At 45.2% G+C, this 22792-nt stretch overlaps 1 protein-coding gene across 4 annotated transcripts in view; it reads left to right on the top strand.

Moving 5' to 3' along the window:
- Positions 1 to 22792, top strand: part of MIER1 (MIER1 transcriptional regulator) — a 53280-nt gene that overhangs the window by 19100 nt on the left and 11388 nt on the right. For 3 of the 4 annotated variants that reach the window (XM_040360750.1, XM_040360749.1, XM_040360752.1), the window contains exons 2-7: positions 5514 to 5538; positions 7665 to 7810; positions 16237 to 16392; positions 19022 to 19148; positions 19246 to 19310; positions 21143 to 21215. In XM_040360750.1, the coding sequence (XP_040216684.1) occupies positions 5514 to 5538; positions 7665 to 7810; positions 16237 to 16392; positions 19022 to 19148; positions 19246 to 19310; positions 21143 to 21215 (592 nt within the window). The remainder of the gene's footprint in view (positions 1 to 5513; positions 5539 to 7664; positions 7811 to 16236; positions 16393 to 19021; positions 19149 to 19245; positions 19311 to 21142; positions 21216 to 22792) is intronic. The other variant, XM_040360751.1, reaches the window with a different exon arrangement.

Raw genomic sequence — 22792 nt, 5'->3', positions numbered from 1 at the left:
AATAATAAAAGAAAATATCGATTTTTATCTCATCCACTGTGTTCCAAATTTTCTGTAAATTTGGCTTTTTTAAATTCCACCGAAGACACGCAGTCTGGAATCCCTCGCAGTTCGAGGTCTAGAAAGCTGACCTCATATTTTAGGAAATCCATTTAATGGTCTTTTTGGGAAGATTGATTGAATGTTGCATTGTATCTTTTCCAGGGTAGTGAAAATGTTTTGTAGTCAGTAGGAGATCAGAGAGAGAAGAATTGAATGAATATTGTTTTCATGTCATTATCATCAGTAATTGGCAAATTTTAGTGTTTGTTTGGGGAATTTCTTTCACTTTCTTTTCTGTCTGACACGTCTTGTTATATTTTCCCTCTGAACCGCCTCTTGTCTGTGTGAGAAACCTCCCATACAAAGACATTCTGTAATCTGATAGAGATAGGTTATCGTAGTTTCTCACTCTGTAAATAAAAACCAAAATTCAGCCATAAACTTTTCTTATTTGTTCCCTTTTTTGCTGTTAAAGCGGGGGTTCACCCTAAAAAAAAAATTCTAACATTGCATGGAGCCGACCTATGAGAACGACAGTATGCTGTTGTTGTTTTCTTTCGTACATACCATTTTAGGGCTATTTTCACCCCCGGCTTTCCCGCGGGAGTGGGCGTTCCTAATCACAGGCTGCGGTTGACGTGCTTCCGACCGGCGCATACTGCGCGTCACGAGTTGCCGAAAGAAGCCGAACGTCGGTGCGCAGGCGCCGTATAGAGCCGCACCGACGTTCGGCTTCTTTCGGCAACTCGTGACGCGCAGTATGCGCCGGTCGGAAGCACATCAAGCACAGCCTGTGATTAGGAACGCCCACTCCCGCGGGGAAGCCGGGGGTGAAAATAGCCCTATAATGGTATGTACGCAAAATAAAATAAAAAACGGCATACTGTCAGTCTCCTTGGTCGGCTCCATGCATTGTTAGAATTTTTTTTAGGGTGAACCCCCGCTTTAAATATACTCTTGAAATTGTGTTGCATCTTTTCAATAAGTGCAAAAAGATCCTTATTGATCCCTCCAACAATCTTGTCAGCTGGTCTATTCCTGTGTGCCTTTTATCAGCCAAGCTCTCTTTGTGGATTACAAAATACAACCCCCCCCCCCCCCCCGCTTGATGCCGTTTAGGAGAAGGGGAGGTGTTTTGTAGTCCTGCCCAATTTCTTTCTGTATTTAAAGGGGTTGTAAAGGTAAAAAAAATCCTAAATGGCTACCTTTACCTTAGTGCAGTCCTCCACTTACCTCATCCTTCCATTTTGCTTTTAAATGTCCTTATTTCTTCTGAGAAATCCTCACTTCCTGTTCTTCTGTCTGTAACTCCACACAGTAATGCAAGGCTTTCTCCCTGGTGTGGAGTGTCGTGCTCGCCCCCTCCCTTGGACTACAGAAGAGTCAGGACGCTCTCTACGTTGCAGATGGAGAAAGGAGCTGTGTGTTAGTGAGCGTCCTGACTCCTGTAGTCCAAGGGAGGGGGCGAGCACGACACTCCACACCAGGGAGAAAGCCTTGCATTAATGTGTGGAGTTACAGACAGAAGAACAGGAAGTGAGGATTTCTCAGAAGAAATAAGGACATTTAAAAGCAAAATGGAAGAATGAGGTAAGTGAAGGAGGACTGCACTAAGGGAAAGGAAGATGTTTAGGAATTTTTTTTTTTTTTACCTTTTACAATCCCTTTAAATCCGCTAGTACATTGAACACCCCCTGACTGCAGTCCAAATATGCCTCCTGTGCTCATTCATCCAGAGGGTTGTGTTACTGGCCAGATTACCAGGAGAAAACAGAAGGGGAAAAAAACCTAAAGAAAACAAATGCAGCCACCACATCTAATGATATATTGCACATATATAATATACAATTATTTTTTTTACGTTGCATTGTGGGACTGCACCTCAACTGAAGTCTAAACCTTCAGATCGTGGTTTGTGATGTGTCCCCATTAAACTGGGGGACCCCAGAAGACAAAACACTTGTTTTAGAATCAGGTGGTTAGGGGGAAACATATCACATCCTCACCACCTGTCACCCACACTTTTTAGAGAGGAGTAGACCTACCTAAGTATAACATGTTTGTTATGTAAAAAAAAATAGACTTAAAGCGGTTGTAAACCCGTATAAACTTTTTTTTTTTACAAACCTGCAAGGCAAAAGCCATAATGAGCTAGTATGCACCGCATATTAGCTCATTATGAAATACTTACCTCAAAACGAGGTAGGGAACTTACCTGGCCCACGCCAAGCGTGTCTTCCCGGTATCGCCGCTCCAGCACTGTGATTGGCTGGAGCGGCGATGACGTCACTCCCGCGCATGCGTGCCGGAGATTTCAATCCGGCATGGGTCGGCGGGGCCGGCCCTTTAGCCGAGGTTCCCCCCTGCGCCGCTGCAATCAGCGGCGCATTGCGAGGGGAATATCTCCTAAACCGTACAGGTTTAGGAGATATTCTTTATACCTACAGGTAAGCCTTATTATAGGCTTACCTGTAGGCAAAAGTCGAAAATGTGGGTTTACAACCACTTTAACATTCACTTTAAACCTCAAATTGTCGTACTACCGTGTCACAATCGTGTGCATTGCACAACAATCATGGGTTTAAATCAGGTGGTTAGGGCAATGTTTCTCAACTCCAGTCCTCAAGGCACCCCAACAGGTCATGTTTTTGGGCTTTCCATTATTTTGCACAGGTGATTTGACCAGTTTCACTGCCTCAGTAATTACCACAGCCGTTTCATCTGAGGGAAATCCTGAAAACATGACCTGTTGGGGCGCCTTGAGGACTGGAATTGAGAAACACTGCGTTAGGGGGCAACACATCGCCTCCTGACCACCTGTCAAACACACTTTTTAGAGAGGAGTAGACATGCCTGCTGCACTTGTTAATGAGCCGCTTTTAGAAATGCACCAAACCTGCAGGATATAATAGAAGTCTATGGCTAAATGCAGCCAACCCGCAGGAAAGCTGCAGGTACCCCTGTTGTGAGAAAACCGCAGTACATCAGTGTGAAAGCAGCCCCAAACTATTATGTCCGGTGTATTACCTCACATTGACCTGAAGATCTCTTCTTTCTTGCTGCTCGCACCACTCTGGAGACCGCTAGTCATGATAAGAGATGGAGTGCAGTTGGTATCACTCTGCATGGGACAGGAGCCGGCACTACAGAAGCCGTATCGGCTTGTACGGCTCTTACTCCCTACTAGGGGTGCAACGGATCAAAAAACTCACAGATCGGATCGATCCTCGGATCAGGAGTCACGGATCGGATCATTTTTGGATCAGCAAAAAAAAAAAAAAAAAAATGATTTATGAAAAAAAGTCTGATTCAAGTCTGGGCTCTAGCTGGGCCAATGGCTCTATATGGTAATGTCCACCATTGCCCTCCACTCGTCACTGTAATGTCCACCATTGTCCCCCACTCGTCATCACCATCACTGTTCCAGTCCAACATTGCCCCCACACTAGTAAACACTGTAATAATAGCCAGTTTGACATTGCCCCCACTAGTAATCACTGTAATATAATAGCCAGTCCAACATCCAACTCACTGTACTTACACTGTAATGTCCACCATTGTCCCCCACTCGTCATCACCATCACTGTTCCAGACCACTCCAACATTGCCCCCACACTAGTAAATAACACCGAGTCCCCATCCTTCATAGCGGCGCTCACTTTTCCCCCCTCAAGCTCCACACGTTCATCCTGATTCCCAGAGCGCGCCAAGACAGCCAGCCAATCTGGGCAGCCTTCCAATCAGAGAGGGCGCTCATCACGCGGGCCAATCGGGTGCAGAGACGGGACATCCCATCCAACCAATCGCAGCTGCTCTGTGATTGGTTGGGGTGGAGCAAGATGGCCACCACTCCGGAGCTAGGCCGAAGCGGGGACTTTCCTACGGCCGAGGCTCCGGAGCGCTTCGCGGATCGCGTGGTGTGCCGATCCGAACGGGGTGACCCGTTCGGATCACGGATCTGTGGCGATCCGTTGCACCGCTACTACAGCTTCAACTTTACAAGTAGTCCCTCTGCATTGCACTCTGATGATCTGGGATGGTGGGGTCAGCAAGCCCAGAACGCGATCTACCGGTCACCTGTCCGCGATCTACAGGTTGCCGACCCTCTCTTTAGGTGGTGCATTGATACCTTCTCCCATAGTGGCAGTTTTCCTTTAAAGGATAAGTTCACCTTTTAGTAACATCTTACTAAAGCAGCAGCCCCCTGATCTCTCATTGTAATAACAGGCGGGAGATCCTCTCCCCCCACACCCGCTGTCACAATTTAAAAACAGCGTGGCTGTGCCGGGACTCTGCCTATACAGCTGCATCATTCGTTCACAGAGTTCTGAGAATGAACTACAAGTACTGTCTTTCACTGCGAATGAATGAACTACAAGTACTGTCTGCACCATGGCAGACTGCTTATAGTTCTCGATAAACTCTGAGTACTCTTGTGAGTTCATTGACATTTCCTGCACTTCAGTAACTGTCTGCAGGAGCCTGACATTGCACCCGTGATATGCAGATTGTAGGTGCAATGCTCTTCAGGCGAATAATTATTATGATTTTTTTTTTTTTTTAAAGGTCAACGTATCCTTTAAAAGCGATGACAACATTGGCTTTATAAGGGTCATTTATTCATAAATTAGGTAGGTTTAAAAAAAAACATAAGGCCTGATTTTAAAGTTATTTTGAATTTTCAGCTTTTAATAATGGTAAAGTAGGTCCAAACTCGATCTTGCAATAACATTTTTATTTAAAGTGATTCTAATGGTTCCTTTTTTTTAAATGTATTTTTATTAACAAACCTGTTATACTCCTAGGCCCCCACTGCCCACCTAGTGCCCCCTCGAGTCGCCTCTGTGTGTTCATAAGACATACAGAGTGTGGCTCTGCCCCACCCCTGCTCCCTCTTCACTGGCTGTGGTTTACAGAAGCAGGAGCCAATGGCTCCAAGCCAGTGAGAAAGCCAAGGCTCTCGTGCACATCGCTGGATCGAGATAAGGCTCAGGTAGGTATAAGGGGGGTGGGGAGCTGCATTAAGGTAAAAAACCTTCTGCCTTTACAACCATTATTATTATTATTATTATTATTATTATTATTATTATTATTATTATTATTATTATTATTATTATTATTATTATTATTATTATTATTATTATTATTATTATTATTATTATTATTATTTTTTTTTTTTTTTTTTTTAAATCATTATAACTATAAAAATAAAAAAATCCTGGTGGTCCTGCCATGAAGGTTGTTGTGGAAGTACATTGTTGACAGGAAGAGGCTGCAGGAGATTAGTAGCATGTCCTTGCAAAGGACAAACAATAAATAAAAATGATGTAAAGTATTTTTTATTAAAAATGGAGATTGACATACAATGATTTAGCAAACAAAGTGCCATACGTTTGGGTTTCACTTTAAGTTTGGTGTTGCTCTATAAAAATGTTACTTTTTTGGCCTAACAGCTTTTTTTTGTTTTACAGCCTTCTCTTGGGAATGTAAGCCCAGGTAATTTGTGTTTTTTATTTGTTTTATAATTTCACGGATGTGCAAAAAAATATTATATATTTATATATATATATATAACAAGACTTTACAATCACTTTAAGACTGGGCCTCCAGCATTCCATTTGTCTGTAGTTTTACTTTTACATTTTTGATAAATCCAAGTAATATGTTGTGTGTGTGTGTAATATATACACAATACCATATTGCTTGGATTTATCAAAATGTAAAGTAAAACTACAGACAAATGGAATTTACCTTTGCCATGGTAATGTTCTGTTCTCGAATGCTGGAGTATTAGGGGGGAGTTGCTGCACACAGAGGGGTAGATTCACCTAGATCGGCGTTTCTTTGTGCGGGCGTAACGTATCCTATTTGCGTTACGCTTCCGCAACTTAGACGGGCAAGTGCTGTATTCTCAAAGCACTTGCTCCGTAAGTTGCGGCGGCGTAGCGTAAATAGGCCGGCGTAAGCCCGCCTAATTCAAATGTGGAAGATGTGGGCGTGTGTTATGTAAATGTTATGTGACCCCACGTAAATGACGCTTTTTACGAACGGCGCATGCGCCGTCCGTGGACATATCCCAGTGTGCATTGCTCCAAAGTACGCCGCAAGGACGTCATTGATTTCGACGTGAACGTAAATGACGTCCAGCCCCATTCACAGACGAATTACGCAAACGACGTAAAAAATTCAAAATTCGAGGCGGGAACGACTGCCATACTTAACATTGGCACTTACGCCACCATATAGCAGGGGTATCTTTACGCCGGGAAAAGCCTAACGTAAACAGCATAAATGTACTGCGTCGGCCGGGCGTACGTTTGTGAATTTGCGTATCCAGCCGATTTACATATTCTAGGCGTAAATCGGCGTACACGCCCCTAGCGGCCAGCGTAAATATGCAGTTCAGATCCGACGGTTGGATCTAATAGAAATCTATGCGTAACTGATTCTATGAATCAGGCGCATAGATACGACCGGCCGGACTCAGAGATACAACGGCGTATGTGGAAATACGCCGGCGTATCTTGTCTGTGAATCTACCCCAGAATGTTTTTTTATCTTAATGCATAGAATGCAAGAGATGGAAAAAAAAACGTTCTGCCTTTACAACCGCTTTAAGCCCCGTACACATGGCCGAAATCAGCTTATGCTGGCCGACATTCGGTCTGTGTGTACAGGTCCTTGTTTGATAGAAGCCAATCTCATGACCAGCTTCTGTCAAATGAGCGTGCAGGAGAACCAGCAGCCTATCGGCATCCGATCAGCGCTCTCCGCCAATGTCTGAGAGCACTAACCTGTGTGTGTGTGTGTCAGTCAGTCCCCTCCCTCTCCCCCTGTCAGAACACAATAGCTCAGTGGGGAGATCTCTGTACCAACATTGCATAGTTAGTACAGCGAGCGCGTATTTTTTGTTTAGCCTGCTGAGTTAAACAAAAGAAAAACAAGTGTGTACCAGGCTTTGGTGAATACCTGTTACTTTGGCTTTTAAAATGCAGACCCAAAGAGCCGCCTAGGATCCACCATATATTGACCACAGTTTACTTTCTAGCATCCTGGCCTGCACCAACCCTCCGCTGCTTCCTCTTTGCCAGTAGGTCCAACTATCTTTTGGTGGCCAACACAAAAGCATGGGATGTAGCAGGAGGAGGGCAAATTATGGCTACATAACTTGTGTTTAATTGCTTACCAGAGCACACAGGTTGTTGGGGATCCCGAAATGCTCTGAAAATGATGTGAATTTGCAAGCAGTCATCCCCTTTAGAGCCGGTTCACACAGGGGCGGCACGACTTCGGGGGCAACTCGGCCAGGCGACCTGAAGACGACTTCTAAGGCGATTTGCAAAATGACTTCTGTATAGAAGTCAATGCAAATCGCCCCGAGCCGCCCCCGAAGTAGTACAAGAACCTTTTTCTAAGTCGGAGCGACTTGCGTCACTCCTATTAGGACGGTTCTATTCACTACAATGGGACGCGACTTGTCAGGCGGCTGTGTCGCCTGACGAGTCGCCCCAGTGTGAACCGGGTCTTAGGGACCTGAGATCATAGTACGTGGAATGTTTACATTTATTAATCTTTGTTTTTTTTTAGTCACCAATAAACATTGTGTTTCTTATTTGGATTAGGAGGCTCGGCTACATCCGATGACCATGAGTTTGACCCCTCAGCCGACATGTTGGTTCACGAGTTTGACGATGAGCGCACTTTGGAGGAGGAAGAATTATTGGAGGGTGATGTGAACTTCAGCTCTGAGATTGAGCACCTGGAAAGGGTGAGTGAAATGGAGCACTTGTCTCTTTTTATTGCCTTGAATTCGCCACTTTACAGCTCACTGCCATTTTATAGCGCTAAGAGTATGCCGTAGAAATGTGCCATAGGTGACATGTATCCCAGTAACCACGTTGTTTGGGTGTTACCGCTGACCAAAGTCCAAGTCTTCAGTCTCTAGTACATCCAGGTACTTTTAAATAAAAACAATACATTTTATGTCATTATCTCTGCTTCTGTGTTTTAAATCGCGTGGTACAAAATGTTTAACTTCTTCAGGACCGCGCTATAGCCAAATGACAGCTATAGTGTGGTTGCAAATTGCCGGGAAGGAGTCTACTAATGTCCCCCCTGTAATCGTGCACCCTGCGGAATGCATTGGCAGTGATCTGTGATTGCCGTGTTTTTCAGACACAGCTGATCACAGATGAGGGAAAATAACTAATCACAATGGCTCTTTACTATGTGACCAGCTGTGTCCAATCACAGTGTAAACAGGATATGCCGGTTATCTGCAGTCCTTTCCCCGATAAGCAGCAATCCACACAGGGGACAGGGCCACTGATCATCGGTGTCCTGAATATCAGTGCAGCCCCAACAGTGCCCATCAGTGAAGAAGAAAAATTACTTATTTACAAAATGTTATAACCGAAGCTAAGAAAAACTTTTTTTTTTTTCGTTTAGTAGCAAAAAATTAAAATCCCAGTGGCAATTAAATACCACCAAAAGAAAACTCTGTCTCAATTTTAATTTTTTTTAAGTTTGTTTGGATACAGTGTTGCATGACTGCGCAATTGTCATTTAAAGTGTAAAAAAACAACAAAAAAAGGGGGTGAATCCGCGCTTAGGATTTTTTATATATTTGCTGCTGCCTCCCTAGGTAATCACAATATGCGATTAGTGTTAATTAGTGCTGGTAGTAGGATGATGGCGCTGCAATTGAAATTCCACTGAGTTGATTCCAAATACTATGGGAAATAACAAATGTTGGGTAATCCGGTTCAGGGGTAGATCCAATATAGTGAACCTCCCCTATTGGAGAACGCAAGTGGATTTTTGTTACCCTGTTTGCTGGTGCCAAAAGTGTATGGCTACCACATAAGTGGCGGGTGAAAAAAAAGGGAAAGGTTCTATCCAAGTCCTTACATTAGTCTGGTACCCCAGTAGTGTGGGCGTTCGTTTAGAGCAGGGGTCTCCAAAGTACGGCCCGCGGGCCACATCCGGCCCGCTAGGACGTTTTGTCCGGCCCGCAGCTTCAGTCATCAGACTCACTGCAGGGACGGCTTGCTTTGCCTTCCGACAGGCATTGAGGGATTTCAGTGCAGACGTGCTGCACTTCCCAGCTCCTCCACCAGAGTTAGTTTCATTTTAGCTGTAACAGCTTGTCTGTGTAAAAGGGGCGGGAGCCGGGAAGTACAGCGTGTCTGCTCTAATGCCAGCTCTTCAGAAGCAGCACAGAACACGCTGATCTACAGGGAAACTTGCAGACAGACAGTGATGGGGAAAATAACGTGCTGGGGGGAGAGAGGAGGCTGGGGACACAAGTTTAAAGGGGGGACAAAACTGTGTGTGGTGGGACATCTGATGGGGATGTGGTGGGGGCTCTGGTGGGGATGTAGTGATGGCTCTGATGGGGATGTAGTGATGGCTCTGATGGGGATGTAGTGATGGCTCTGGTGGGGATGTAGTGATGGCTCTGATGGGGATGTGGTGATAGCTCTGATGGGGATGTGGTGGGGGCTCTGATGGGGATGGGGATGTGGTTGGGGCTCTGGTGGGGATGTAGTGATGGCTCTGGTGGGGATGTAGTGATAGCTCTGATGGGGATGTGGTGGGGGCTCGAATGGGGATGTGGTTGGGGCTCTGGTGGGGATGTAGTGATGGCTCTGATGGGGATGTAGTGATGGCTCTGATGGGGATGTAGTGATGGCTCTGGTGGGGATGTAGTGATGGCTCTGATGGGGATGTGGTGATAGCTCTGATGGGATGTGGTGGGGGCTCTGATGGGGATGGGGATGTGGTTGGGGCTCTGGTGGGGATGTAGTGATGGCTCTGGTGGGGATGTAGTGATGGCTCTGATGGGGATGTAGTGATGGCTCTGATGGGGATGTGGTGATGGCTCTGATGGGGATGTGGTGGGGGCTCTGGTGGGGATGTGGATGTAGTTATGGCTCTGGTGGTGATGACTCTGATGGGGATATGGTGATGGCTCTGATGGGGATATGGTGATGGCTCTGATGGGGATGTAGTGATGGCTCTGGTGGGGATGTAGTGATGGCTCTGGTGGGGATGTAGTGATGGCTCTGGTGGGGATGTAGTGATGGCTCTGGTGGGGATGTAGTGATGGCTCTGGTGGGGATGTAGTGATGGCTCTGGTGGGGATGTAGTGATGGCTCTGGTGGGGATGTAGTGATGGCTCTGGTGGGGATGTAGTGATGGCTCTGGTGGGGATGTAGTGATGGCTCTGGTGGGGATGTAGTGATGGCTCTGGTGGGGATGTAGTGATGGCTCTGGTGGGGATGTAGTGATGGCTCTGATGGGGATGTAGTGATGGCTCTGGTGGGGATGTGGATGTAGTGATGGCTCTGGTGGGGATGTGGTGATGGCTCTGATGGGGATGTGGTGATGGCTCTGATGGGGATGTAGTGATGGCTCTGATGGGGATGTAGTGATGGCTCTGATGGGGATGTAGTGATGGCTCTGATGGGGATGTAGTGATGGCTCTGATGGGGATGTGGTGATGGCTCTGATGGGGATGTGGTGATGGCTCTGATGGGGATGTGGTGATGGCTCTGGTGGGGATGTGGTGGGGGCTCTGGTGGGGATGTGGATGTAGTGATGGCTCTGGTGGGGATGTGGATGTAGTGATGGCTCTGGTGGGGATGTGGTGATGGCTCTGATGGGGATGTGGTGATGGCTCTGATGGGGATGTGGTGATGGCTCTGATGGGGATGTGGTGATGGCTCTGATGGGGATGTAGTGATGGCTCTGATGGGGATGTGGTGATGGCTCTGATGGGGATGTGGTGATGGCTCTGATGGGGATGTGGTGGGGGCTCTGATGGGGATGTGGTGGGGGCTCTGATGGGGATGTGGTGATGGCTCTGATGGGGATGTGGTGATGGCTCTGGTGGGGATGTGGTGGGGGCTCTGGTGGGGATGTGCATGTAGTGATGGCTCTGGTGGGGATGTGGATGTAGTGATGGCTCTGGTGGGGATGTGGTGATGGCTCTGATGGGGATGTGGTGATGGCTCTGATGGGGATGTGGTGATGGCTCTGATGGGGATGTGGTGATGGCTCTGATGGGGATGTAGTGATGGCTCTGATGGGGATGTAGTGATGGCTCTGGTGGGGATGTAGTGATGGCTCTGGTGGGGATGTAGTGATGGCTCTGATGGGGATGTAGTGATGGCTCTGATGGGGATGTAGTGATGGCTCTGATGGGGATGTGGTGATGGCTCTGGTGGGGATGTAGTGATGGCTCTGATGGGGATGTGGTGATGGCTCTGGTGGGGATGTGGTGGGGGCTCTGGTGGGGATGTGGATGTAGTGATGGCTCTGGTGGGGATGTGGATGTAGTGATGGCTCTGGTGGGGATGTGGTGATGGCTCTGGTGGGGATGTGGTGATGGCTCTGATGGGGATGTGGTGATGGCTCTGATGGGGATGTGGTGATGGCTCTGATGGGGATGTGGTGATGGCTCTGATGGGGATGTAGTGATGGCTCTGATGGGGATGTGGTGATGGCTCTGATGGGGATGTGGTGATGGCTCTGATGGGGATGTGGTGGGGGCTCTGATGGGGATGTGGTGGGGGCTCTGATGGGGATGTAGTGATGGCTCTGATGGGGATGTAGTGATGGCTCTGATGGGGATGTGGTGATGGCTCTGATGGGGATGTGGTGGGGGCTCTGATGGGGATGTAGATGTGGTGGGGGCTCTGATGGGGATTTAGATGTGGTGATGGTTCTGGTGGGGATGTAGATGTGGAGGGGGCTCTGATGGGGATATGGTGATGGCTCTGGTGGGGATGTAGTGATGGCTCTGGTGGGGATGTGGTGATGGCTCTGATGGGGATGTGGTGATGGCTCTGATGGGGATGTGGATGTGGTGATGGCTCTGGTGGGGATGTAGTGATGGCTCTGATGGGGATGTGGTGATGGCTCTGGTGGGGATGGGGATATGGTGATGGCTCTGATGGGGATGTAGTGATGGCTCTGATGGGGATGTAGTGATGGCTCTGATGGGGACGTGGTGATGGCTCTGATGGGGATGTGGTGATGGCTCTGATGGGGATGTGGTGATGGCTCTGATGGGGGTTGTAGATGTGGTGATGGCTCTGATGTAGATGTGGTGGGGGCTCTGATGGAGATGTAGATATGGTGGGGGCTCTGATGGGGATTTAGATGTGGTGATGGCTCTGGTGGGGATGTAGATGTGGAGGGGGCTCTGATGGGGAACACTGATGTGAGGCCTCATGCACACTTAATATTTGGCCCTGGTGCACGAGGCTCTGGCATTTAGGTGCGGGCAGAGGATACAGGTGCACCATCCAGCCCTGATAATGGCAGCCTTTTTTTAAATTCTGCTCTATTCCATAGCTGAGGAGTAATTTATAAATGGCTTCTTTTTTTTTTTCGGCCCGCGAATATCTGTAAAATATATAATGTGGCCCTCGAAGTAAAAAGTTTGGAGACCCCTGGTTTAGAGTGTTCTTACAAGTGATTAGTATGTGCCAGAATTGTGTAAACAAAAATAAGAAAGAAAAATACAAATCATGAATGAGTGTCTGTTGTAGACTCAACCCTGTGTGGGTATCTTGGGGATCACTAGTGGTAGATGCACTGTGTTAATTTATATAAATGCCTTAAGGGATGTGCATCTGCATGCACCGCAAGATAAATAAGTGAATCATGCACAATAAGTGGTCCCTAAGTGTTTAAGGAGTGTCCAAGAAATAGGGCACACCTTGATGTGAAACCCTATTACCTAATAATATCCTAAGCGGTGCTTCTTAATTAGGTGTAGCTATACCATAAATTTATATTTAAATATATAAGTGAATATCAATAACAGATAATATTTATGAAAGTGTAAATCCTACTGTCCCTCCTGGGACTAGAAGATTAGGCAAAAAAAAGTGTCAAAAATCACAAAACGGAAAAAATATAGATGGAAAGAGACACAAGTCCCATATATTCAGTGCTAGTAGCAGGTGTACTAATTAACATCCACTCTAAAGTCCGGTCAATCAAGAGCGGTGTTTAAACTAATTGCATAGGAGCTCAACAAAGTCTATCAAGGCAGTTTTCTTCCTTTAAGATGTTATTCCTGCATGCGAGTTAACAGATTCAAACTGGTGACTTTAGGGTGTCGCTACACATGGTTAGGGTGGTGACATCTGTGCTCCCCCACATAGGTCCCCACTCACCGAATGTCGTCACCCCCCAGGGGGCAAAAAGCGGATGGTAGTGGTACCTCGATGCCTGTGGTGTCACGACCTGTTGTCTTAAATCCTCAGCTATCTCCTTATCCAGGGGCTGCAGGTGAATGTGATCCTTTCCAAGTTGTCCTCAAAAGTCACTCAGTGGTTAAAAAGGAAAAAACAAAGGGAACCACATAGTGTGATATGTTTTTAAAGTTTAATTGGGTAGTACCCAAAAACTGTATTTATTTAAAAATGAAATAGTGGCAAAGACAGTAGTATGCCTCCACTAGAAGCCCTGCGCAGAGGGGGGCTCTAATGAGCCAATATAAAATATACGTGCACAAGAAAAAATAATAAAAAATGTAATAAAAATAAAACGCGAGTGGAAAATGACTTTGAGAAAGTCACATGACGAAACGCGTCAGGTGACCTACACACAGCTCATTCATTGAGACACACGCTAATCGCCAGCACGCCTACCCGTCTCAGCTGTTTTCTCTGCTTCACAACCGACAGCGCCGAAGGAGGATTTTAAACGGCGCCAGCAGCAGCAGCCACACCATTCAGTGTGAGACCCATAGGCTAGTGCAGCGTGTCTTTCTACTCGTGTTTTATTTTTATTACATTTTTTATTATTTTTTCTTGTGCACGTATATTTTATATTGGCTCATTAGAGCCCCCCTCTGCGCAGGGCTTCTAGTGGAGGCATACTACTGTCTTTGCCACTATTTCATTTTTAAATAAATACAGTTTTTGGGTACTACCCAATTAAACTTTAAAAACATATCACACTATGTGGTTCCCTTTGTTTTTTCCTTTTTAACCACTGAGTGACTTTTGAGGACAACTTGGAAAGGATCACATTCACCTGCAGCCCCTGGATAAGGAGATAGCTGAGGATTTAAGACAACAGGTCGTGACACCACAGGCATCGAGGTACCACTACCATCCGCTTTTTGCCCCCTGGGGGGTGACGACATTCGGTGAGTGGGGACCTATGTGGGGGAGCACAGATGTCACCACCCTAACCATGTGTAGCGACACCCTAAAGTCACCAGTTTGAATCTGTTAACTCGCATGCAGGAATAACATCTTAAAGGAAGAAAACTGCCTTGATAGACTTTGTTGAGCTCCTATGCAATTAGTTTAAACACCGCTCTTGATTGACCGGACTTTAGAGTGGATGTTAATTAGTACACCTGCTACTAGCACTGAATATATGGGACTTGTGTCTCTTTCCATCTATATTTTTTCCGTTTTGTGATTTTTGACACTTTTTTTTTGCCTAATCTTCTAGTCCCAGGAGGGACAGTAGGATTTACACTTTCATAAATATTATCTGTTATTGATATTCACTTATATATTTAAATATAAATTTATGGTATAGCTACACCTAATTAAGAAGCACCGCTTAGGATATTATTAGGTAATAGGGTTTCACATCAAGGTGTGCCCTATTTCTTGGACACTCCTTAAACACTTAGGGACCACTTATTGTGCATGATTCACTTATTTATCTTGCGGTGCATGCAGATGCACATACCTTAAGGCATTTATATAAATTAACACAGTGCATCTACCACTAGTGATCCCCAAGATACCCACACAGGGTTGAGTCTACAACAGACACTCATTCATGATTTGTATTTTTCTTTCTTATTTTTGTTTACACAATTCTGGCACATACTAATCACTTGTAAGAACACTCTAAACGAACGCCCACACTACTGGGGTACCAGACTAATGTAAGGACTTGGATAGAACCTTTCCCTTTTTTTTTCACCCGCCACTTATGTGGTAGCCATACACTTTTGGCACCAGCAAACAGGGTAACAAAAATCCACTTGCGTTCTCCAATAGGGGAGGTTCACTATATTGGATCTACCCCTGAACCGGATTACCCAACATTTGTTATTTCCCATAGTATTTGGAATCAACTCAGTGGAATTTCAATTGCAGCGCCATCATCCTACTACCAGCACTAATAGTCATTTAAAGTGTGACAGCGCTGAAAGCTGATAATGTCCCTGGGCAGCAATGGGGTGAAAGTGCCCGGTAAGCAGTTGGTTAACCACTTAAGACCCGGACCAAAATGCAGCTAAAGGACCTTGCCCCTTTTTGCGATTCGGCACTGTGTCGCTTTAACTGACAATTGCGCGGTCGTGCGACGTGACTCCCAAACAAAATTGGCGTCCTTTTTTTCCCACAAATAGAGCTTTCTTTTGGTGGTATTTGATAGGGGTGCAACGGATCACAGTTGATCCTGGATCCGAACGGGTCACCCCCTTCAGATCGGAACACACTGTGATCCGCAGATTGACGCGGCTCCGGAGGTAGGCCGAAGCCGCGGCCTTTCCTAACGTTATGGCCGCGGCTTCGGCCTACCCCTGGAGCCGCGGCCATAACGCTAGGAAAGGCCGCGGCTTCGGCCTAGCTCCGGAGCCACAGGAATAACATTAGGAAAGGCCGCGGCTTCAGCCTAGCTCCGGAGCCGCGGCCAATTTGGTACATTATGCTAAAATATATATATAATGTTTGGAGGCTCAAAGTAATTTTCTAGCAAAAAATACACATTTTAAACTTATTAACAACAAGTTTTAGAAAAAAGCCTGGTTCTTAACCACTTAGCAAAAAGTCAAAAATATTGCATTTTTTTCAAAATTGTCGCTCCTATTTTTGTTTATAGCGCAAAAAATAAAAACCGCAGAGGTGATGAAAATGCCACAAAAAGAAAGCTCTATTTGTGTGAAAAAAAGGACGCCAATTTTGTTTGGGAGCCACGTCGCACGACCATGCAATTGTCAGTTAAAGCGATGCAGTGCCGAATCGCAAAAAGGGGCAAGGTCCTTAACCTGCATTTTGGTCCGGGTCTTAAGTGGTTACATTTATAAGCTAGGTAGATACAGGTGACTTGGAGTTCTCCTTTAATAGCAATTCGAAAGAAGTTTGTCCCTGCCGAATGATGAAATAATAGTAACGGTAACCAGCGGTGCTTTTATTCCAGGAAAGCGAGATGCCGATTCACGAATTATTACGACTTTATGGCTATGGTAGCACAGTACCTCTACCTGGAGAAGAGGAGGAGGAAGAAGAGGATGATGAAGAGGAGGAGGAGGAGGAGGACAATGATGAGAATAGTGCATGCAGCGGAGAAAATAAGGTGAGCATCAGACTACAAGAAGCCAGTATGAAGGTAAATTCTGGCCATGAAGCAGAGTCTGACTTCTACTAGTCAGGGCAAACCCATACACCATACAGTGTGTTGGATTCTTCAATGGCTTATTGATTGGTGTGCAAACTGGTGCTGGCAAGCATCCCTGGTCTCCTAAGTGAAGCCGTCAGTATCTCCTGACAGTTCAACTTGGGTTAAAGCAGAACTACATTACACTGATAGTGTAGTGTAGTCCTGCTTTAACCCAAGTTGAACTGCGCCAGGAACCAAACAACGCTATTTAATTCATTTTTAATAATTAAAATAAGCTTGCCCACCCATGCATGTCTCTAGGCTTTATTATGAAAAACGGCCCCCTAGCATTTCTGGCCGTGACCATCTCGAGTAAGGGCAGATGATAAATGTAGCATTTACTTCATAGAATCCATCTGCACTTGACTGATGCATGCAGACAGGAGGATGTGCTTAGCTGAGAAATTTCCTCCTCCCCTCCTGAAGACTCCTCAGATGTATGACATCATTTGCCTAGGCCTGGAAACCAAGAAGTAAACAAAGAAATGTAAAATAAATGTTTAAACTAAATTATATACTTTTTATTTTCCGAATTACTAATGCTAGCAGCATAAGGATTAAAGTGATATATAGGTTTGATTTAAAAAAAAAAAACATGTCATACTTGACTCCACTGTGCTGTTCGTTTTTTATAGTGGCCCCCGATCCTCTTCTTCTGGGGTCCCACGGCGGTGCTCTCGGCTCCTCCCCGCATCAGATGAACCCCTCTGGGAAGCGCTCTCCCAAGGTGGTTACCTTGCAGGCGCGGGCTCCTGTATCCAGCATTCGGTGTACGTAGCCGCAGAATGCATAATGCAGGACTCGGCGCCGGCGCCCACGTCATTGGATTTGATTGACAGCAGTGGGAGCCAATAGCTGCACTGCTATTAATCTCTCCAATGAAGAGCCGAGAACCCGCAGAGAGAGCGACGGCGGGATCGTGCCCTTGGAAATTCGGGGCTCAGGTAAGTAAAAATGACACTGCAAGGTTTTTTTTTTCACCTTAGAGTTGAAAAAACACGAAGGATTACAACCCCTTTTAAAAATAGTCAATATTGATTGAGAGAGTGAAGTTAGGCTTTAAGGGCTAGGGTGTGGATTATGAGTTCTTTTCAGAGGTTCATGTAAGCATTTGGGTTCAGGTAGGTCAGGGTGTGCTTAAAATTAACATATCTTTCTCATCAATTGCGGGGCACAGGAAATCTTTAACCTTCAGGTTATACTACAAAAAGTGTAGCTGCTGACTTTTAATAATCGGACACTCACCTGTCCCACAGTCCAGCGATGCGGGCGTATGAAGCCCCACTCCTCTCCCCCTTCTATCCACGGCATCGCTACTGTGGGCGCCCGGCTGTGGCTTCACAGCCGGTCACGCACTGCGCGAGACACGCTGTAATTGGCCGGGCAATCTTCTGGGACCTGCGACGTGTCCCATAAGATTGCTGGGAGGGAGGGGGAGAAATGAACTTCCTTCCGGTGCCGTGCAGCCCCGGGAGGAAGTGGGAGCTGGATGCCTCTAAAAAGAGGGTATCCAACCCCCCCCCCCACAAAAACGACATGCCAAATGTGGCACGTCGGGGTCGCTTAAAGCGGAAGTTCCATTTTCGGGTGTAACTCTGCTTTATAAAATAAATAATTCTTCTTTATTTTTATTTTTTTGCAGGTAAATGCGCATTTTTTTGGGGGAGCCTGTACAGCATAGCACCTGCGGATGGTGCCATGCAGGTCTCCTGCAGATCTGTTAGGCCCCGTACACACGACAGAGTTTCTCGGCAGAATTCACCGAGAAACTCGGTCAAAACCCGGATTCTGCCGAGAAACTCTGTCGTCTGTACACTTTTGGCTCGATGGAGCCGCCGAGGAGCTCGTCGAGAAAATAGAGAACATGTTCTCTATTTTCTCGTTGTTCTATGGGAGAAGGCGGCCCGCCGAGCTCCTCGGTGGCTTCATCCCCGAACTCGACGTGCTTGGCACGTCGAGTTCCTCGGCCGTGTGTACGGGGCCTTAGTGTATTGGCTTGCTCGTACCTCCATATGAGGAAGCCGATACATTCTGACAGGAAGACTCGAACTACCACAGGACTGTGGTAGTTCAATGAAAACTGCAAGCCGATTACCGCAAAGGCTGCCCCTTTCCCGTTTACAGAGGACTGTGAATGAGTGACGCGGCCGGGTGGGCAAAGCGTGTCTTTTTTTTTTTTTTTTCTGGCAGCAGACACGGGAAGAAGATTCCCTGTCTGCTTTTACAACAGGAATCGGGAGCCAGTGTATTCATAACATGTTCCATGTTACAACCTGAATATCGGTTTAACATGTTATGAAATGTGAACTTATCCTTTAAGCAGGGATAGCTCAGAAGTTAGAAACCTTTTTTGGAACTGTTTTATTTTCATTTTATTTTTGTTGCTATAATTCCAAACTACAAGTTCTAGAAATATTTTGTTAAAATATCACTTATAGCCAAGATCAGCAATCGGCTTGGGCTGAAGCTTGTGATTTGCCCTTGACTGATTTAGCGGGAACCTACTTGTTTCAGTGTGCATACTGATGGGATTTTCCTTTTTAAGGATGAAACTGTCAAAGATTCATCTGGTCAAGAAGATGAGACGCAATCCTCTGACGAGCCAGTACCATCTGCTACTCAAGACGCACCAGAAGTTACCCGGTCTCGGCGATGCAAGTACTTTGATACCAGTAAGTCTCTCCTTTTTAGTCCGTCTTGCTTTCTTTCTGTGATTGAGAGGTCAATTTGGGCTAATGTGAAATAAAAATGAAAATGTATTTTTTTCAGATAATGAAATGGAAGAGGAGTCTGAAGATGATGAAGATTATATTCCTTCAGAAGACTGGAAAAAAGTAAATTTCTTGAAATATTTCTTGTTCCTGAAATAGAGCCATAAGTCTATAGTTTTTGTTTTAGAGTTTCAGCACACTCAAATCTTGGACCATGCTATGATCGGTCTTTCTGGCATAAAATAGAAGGATGCCTAGTAGAGTACGTGTCACTCTAGTAAAAGCCAACTAATCCACTAGTCCAAGGAGACAAATACTGACTGTCAAAGGGATAGGTATGGTGGTTAACCCATAGAGGAATTGGGTCACCTCCCGCCAATAATCCTGAATCTGTGGACATGCCCAAAAAATGTGTGCGTAGCCTGCAGGAGTGCTTTATTGTCAAAGCTTAATTGAACAAGCTGAAGTTAAAAGCTGAATAGCCCACGGGAGGGCATGGGGGAATGGGAGGGGCGCGGGTCGATGGATTATTAACCCTACTGTGCTGTGCCCGCATTGTGGGAAGACTAGGTATAAATGTTAATGTACCCCCTGTCACCTATAGTCACGATACTTAAGCTTGTACTCTGTCCGTAAACACTTGTTGTGTATTATGACTGTGCGCCTTCTACATGCCCTGTATGCTGTTATTTTGCTCAATAAAAACCTTTTTCATGTAAAAAAAAAAAAAAAAGCTGAATGGCCACAATGTGTAGATGGAGGCATCTATTATTTATTTATTTTTCCGTTCAGCCTGTTTGCTGAGTGAAGAACTACTAACAGTGTATGGCCAGCTTAAAGCTGGTCATACCCTAATTGTATTTCTTGCAACCTGCATAAAAAATTAACAGATTCCTCCATCCATTCTGTCCTGCATGAGTGGATGAATCTGCATTGCTGGCTATTGTATTGTGACAGCTGGCGGTTGTCAGAATACCTGAACAGTGGTGGAGAGTTTCAAAAACTGGCGCAGCTGTGCATGGTAGCCAATCCGCTTCAAACTTCAGCTTGTTCAATTAAAGAGGAGTTCCACCCAAATTTGGAACTTCCTCTTAACCCACTCCTCTCCCCCTTACATGCCACATTTGGCATGTAATTTTTTTGGGGGGGGGGGAGTGGGGGATTCAGCACGAGTGGGACTTCCTGTCCCACTTCCTCCTTCCTGTAGGCGACTAAGCTTAATCGCCTTCAGGAAGTGGCTGCTGTAGGCGATCGCCTAGGACACGTCACAGGTCCTAGGCGATCTCCTGGCCGCTCGCGCATGCGCAGTGCCGCTCGCGCATGCGCAGTGGGTGCCTGGCCGTGAAGCCGAAAGCTGTCACGGCCGGGTGCCCACTCTGAAAATGAAGACGCCGGCCGGGGAGGGGGGGAGAGGAGAGGAGCGGAGCCCCGGCCGGCGCGTCGCTGGAGCAGGTAAGTGCCTGTTTATTAAAAGCCAGCAGCTACACTTTTTGTTGCTGCTGACTTTTAATAAACATACAAATGGCTGGAACTCCCCTTTAAGGTTTTCCAAAAACAAACAGGAAGCTGATTGGTTTCTATGTAGAGTTGCACCAATTTTAGTAAATCACCCCCATCAGTTTGGCCAACAATTTCCTGCCTGGCTTCTTGGAATTTTGATTTGAAGAATTTTGGGAGGGAGGGTGCCAGCAGGGCCAACCACAAAGCCAGTTTTGGCTGTTTTATCAGGCATGGCCAGCTTTATTCCTTAAGCCAGGCTGAAATAGATGTAGAATTTTTTTTCCAGTGGTCTGGTTCTTTAGAAAACCGTGCTCAGATTGGTTGCCTTGTGATTGGACCCTTTGCACTTTACATTTTGCAGACATTTTTTGTAACTTTACTTGTAATTTTCGAATGTTCATCGTTTAAATGTTCAGCTGTTCGTTTGACAGCATTGCTTCATTTTTATCCTTTAGGAGATAATGGTGGGTTCTATGTTTCAAGCCGAAATCCCAGCTGGCATCAGCAAATATCGAGAAACAGAGAGAGGTAAGCAATGCAAAAGAGTCTTTTTATTATGACCAGATTGTTTTTTCCCACTCCATAAAAGCTAATTTTTCCAAGGCAAATTTTATGAGTCAACCATTTTCTTTTGTAGCTGTTAGCAGTGACTAGTCAAAGCATGTTGTACAAACATTTTGCTTTTATAGGTGTTCAAAGTAGTATTAAACCCTCAGCTTTGTTTGAAGCAATCTATTATGGACCATTAAGGAAATGCATACCATATAGACTTTTTTTTCAAATTGCATCCCTAATGCAATGAGATGTTGTAAAATGCATTCTCTCTGTTTCTCAGCCATCTTCCCCAAACATCCGGTCTGGAAGGGCACATTGGACCTGTAACAGCGTTGTCACATGACTGGCTGCATCAGGGCTACATTTCCCATTATCCCTAGCTTCTAATGTGACACCTGACTCTGTATTTCACATAAAAACTATTTATAATAAACACTGCATGTGCAGAGTTTCTTTATTAATCCCAAAGGGAAATTATTAAGATAGTTACATTCAACAAGATCAGGAAAATGATCAGAAAAATTACCAACAGCAGCAATTAGTACCAAATAAAACAAACTAAAACTAGAGATGCACTGAAATGTCAACGGCCGAAAATGGTGTTATCAGCATTTTGCCCATAAGAGAAAAAGGTGCCGATAATGGCGCCGAAAATGCACATGATTTTGCTGCGATTTTACTGTGCGCATGGTGTGTTTTTCTTATGCCATGTGACTCAAAACTGCCTCAAAAACAACACTGTGCATTATTGATGCGTTCTTGCTGCCTTTTCAGTGCATTCCAGCGAGCAGGTGCGTTTTTTTTTTTAACTGACAAAATGTAGCAAGCAGCATTTTTAACACTGCAATGGAAATGCAACAGACCAGTGTGAAGACATGCATATGATTTTAAATTGATACATTTTGTCACATTTACTGTTTGTCTTTTCTTGCACTCAAATTGCCAATATTGGCCAACAATAAATTCATATTAATTTAAATTTATTAGGGCTGTTACTGATTAAAATTTTCATGTTCGATTAATCGATTTTTTTTTTTTTTTATCGATTATTCGAATAATTAAAACGCACATACAGATCCAACTACTTTTAGCTGATCTCCTTGCATTGCAACTCTGCATTAGTCAGTGGTAAATGTGGTATACACTATATACAATCACCCGACACTAGTTAGTTTCCACAATCAATGACTTAACTTCACAGTTCACACAAATACGTTTTAAATTCAAATTGTAGAACGGACGCAAGTAATTTTTTCTTATTAAAGTTTAAGAAAAACCTAGAAAGTTAGTTTAACTTTAATTATAAAACTTATCAAGTATATTGACTGTCAGTCACTTTATAGTAGGCATCACTTTAGCCAGTCACACAGACATACCAGAGTGTTTACATTTTATGGAAGCAGACATGATCGCATTTTATTGACAATATACCCTGAAGAACTAAACAGTCTTTCGCACGGAACAAATGTTGCCGATACACAAAGAATTGTCTGCACAAAACAGCTTAGGACAAGAAAACAATGGTTATTTTTGCCCCATTCTCCTGATGG

The sequence above is a fragment of the Rana temporaria genome, chromosome 7, assembly GCF_905171775.1.
Source record: "Rana temporaria chromosome 7, aRanTem1.1, whole genome shotgun sequence".
Taxonomy (NCBI): domain Eukaryota; kingdom Metazoa; phylum Chordata; class Amphibia; order Anura; family Ranidae; genus Rana; species Rana temporaria.
Note: the sequence above shows the minus strand (reverse complement) of the source record. Positions and strands in the feature narration are given on the sequence as shown.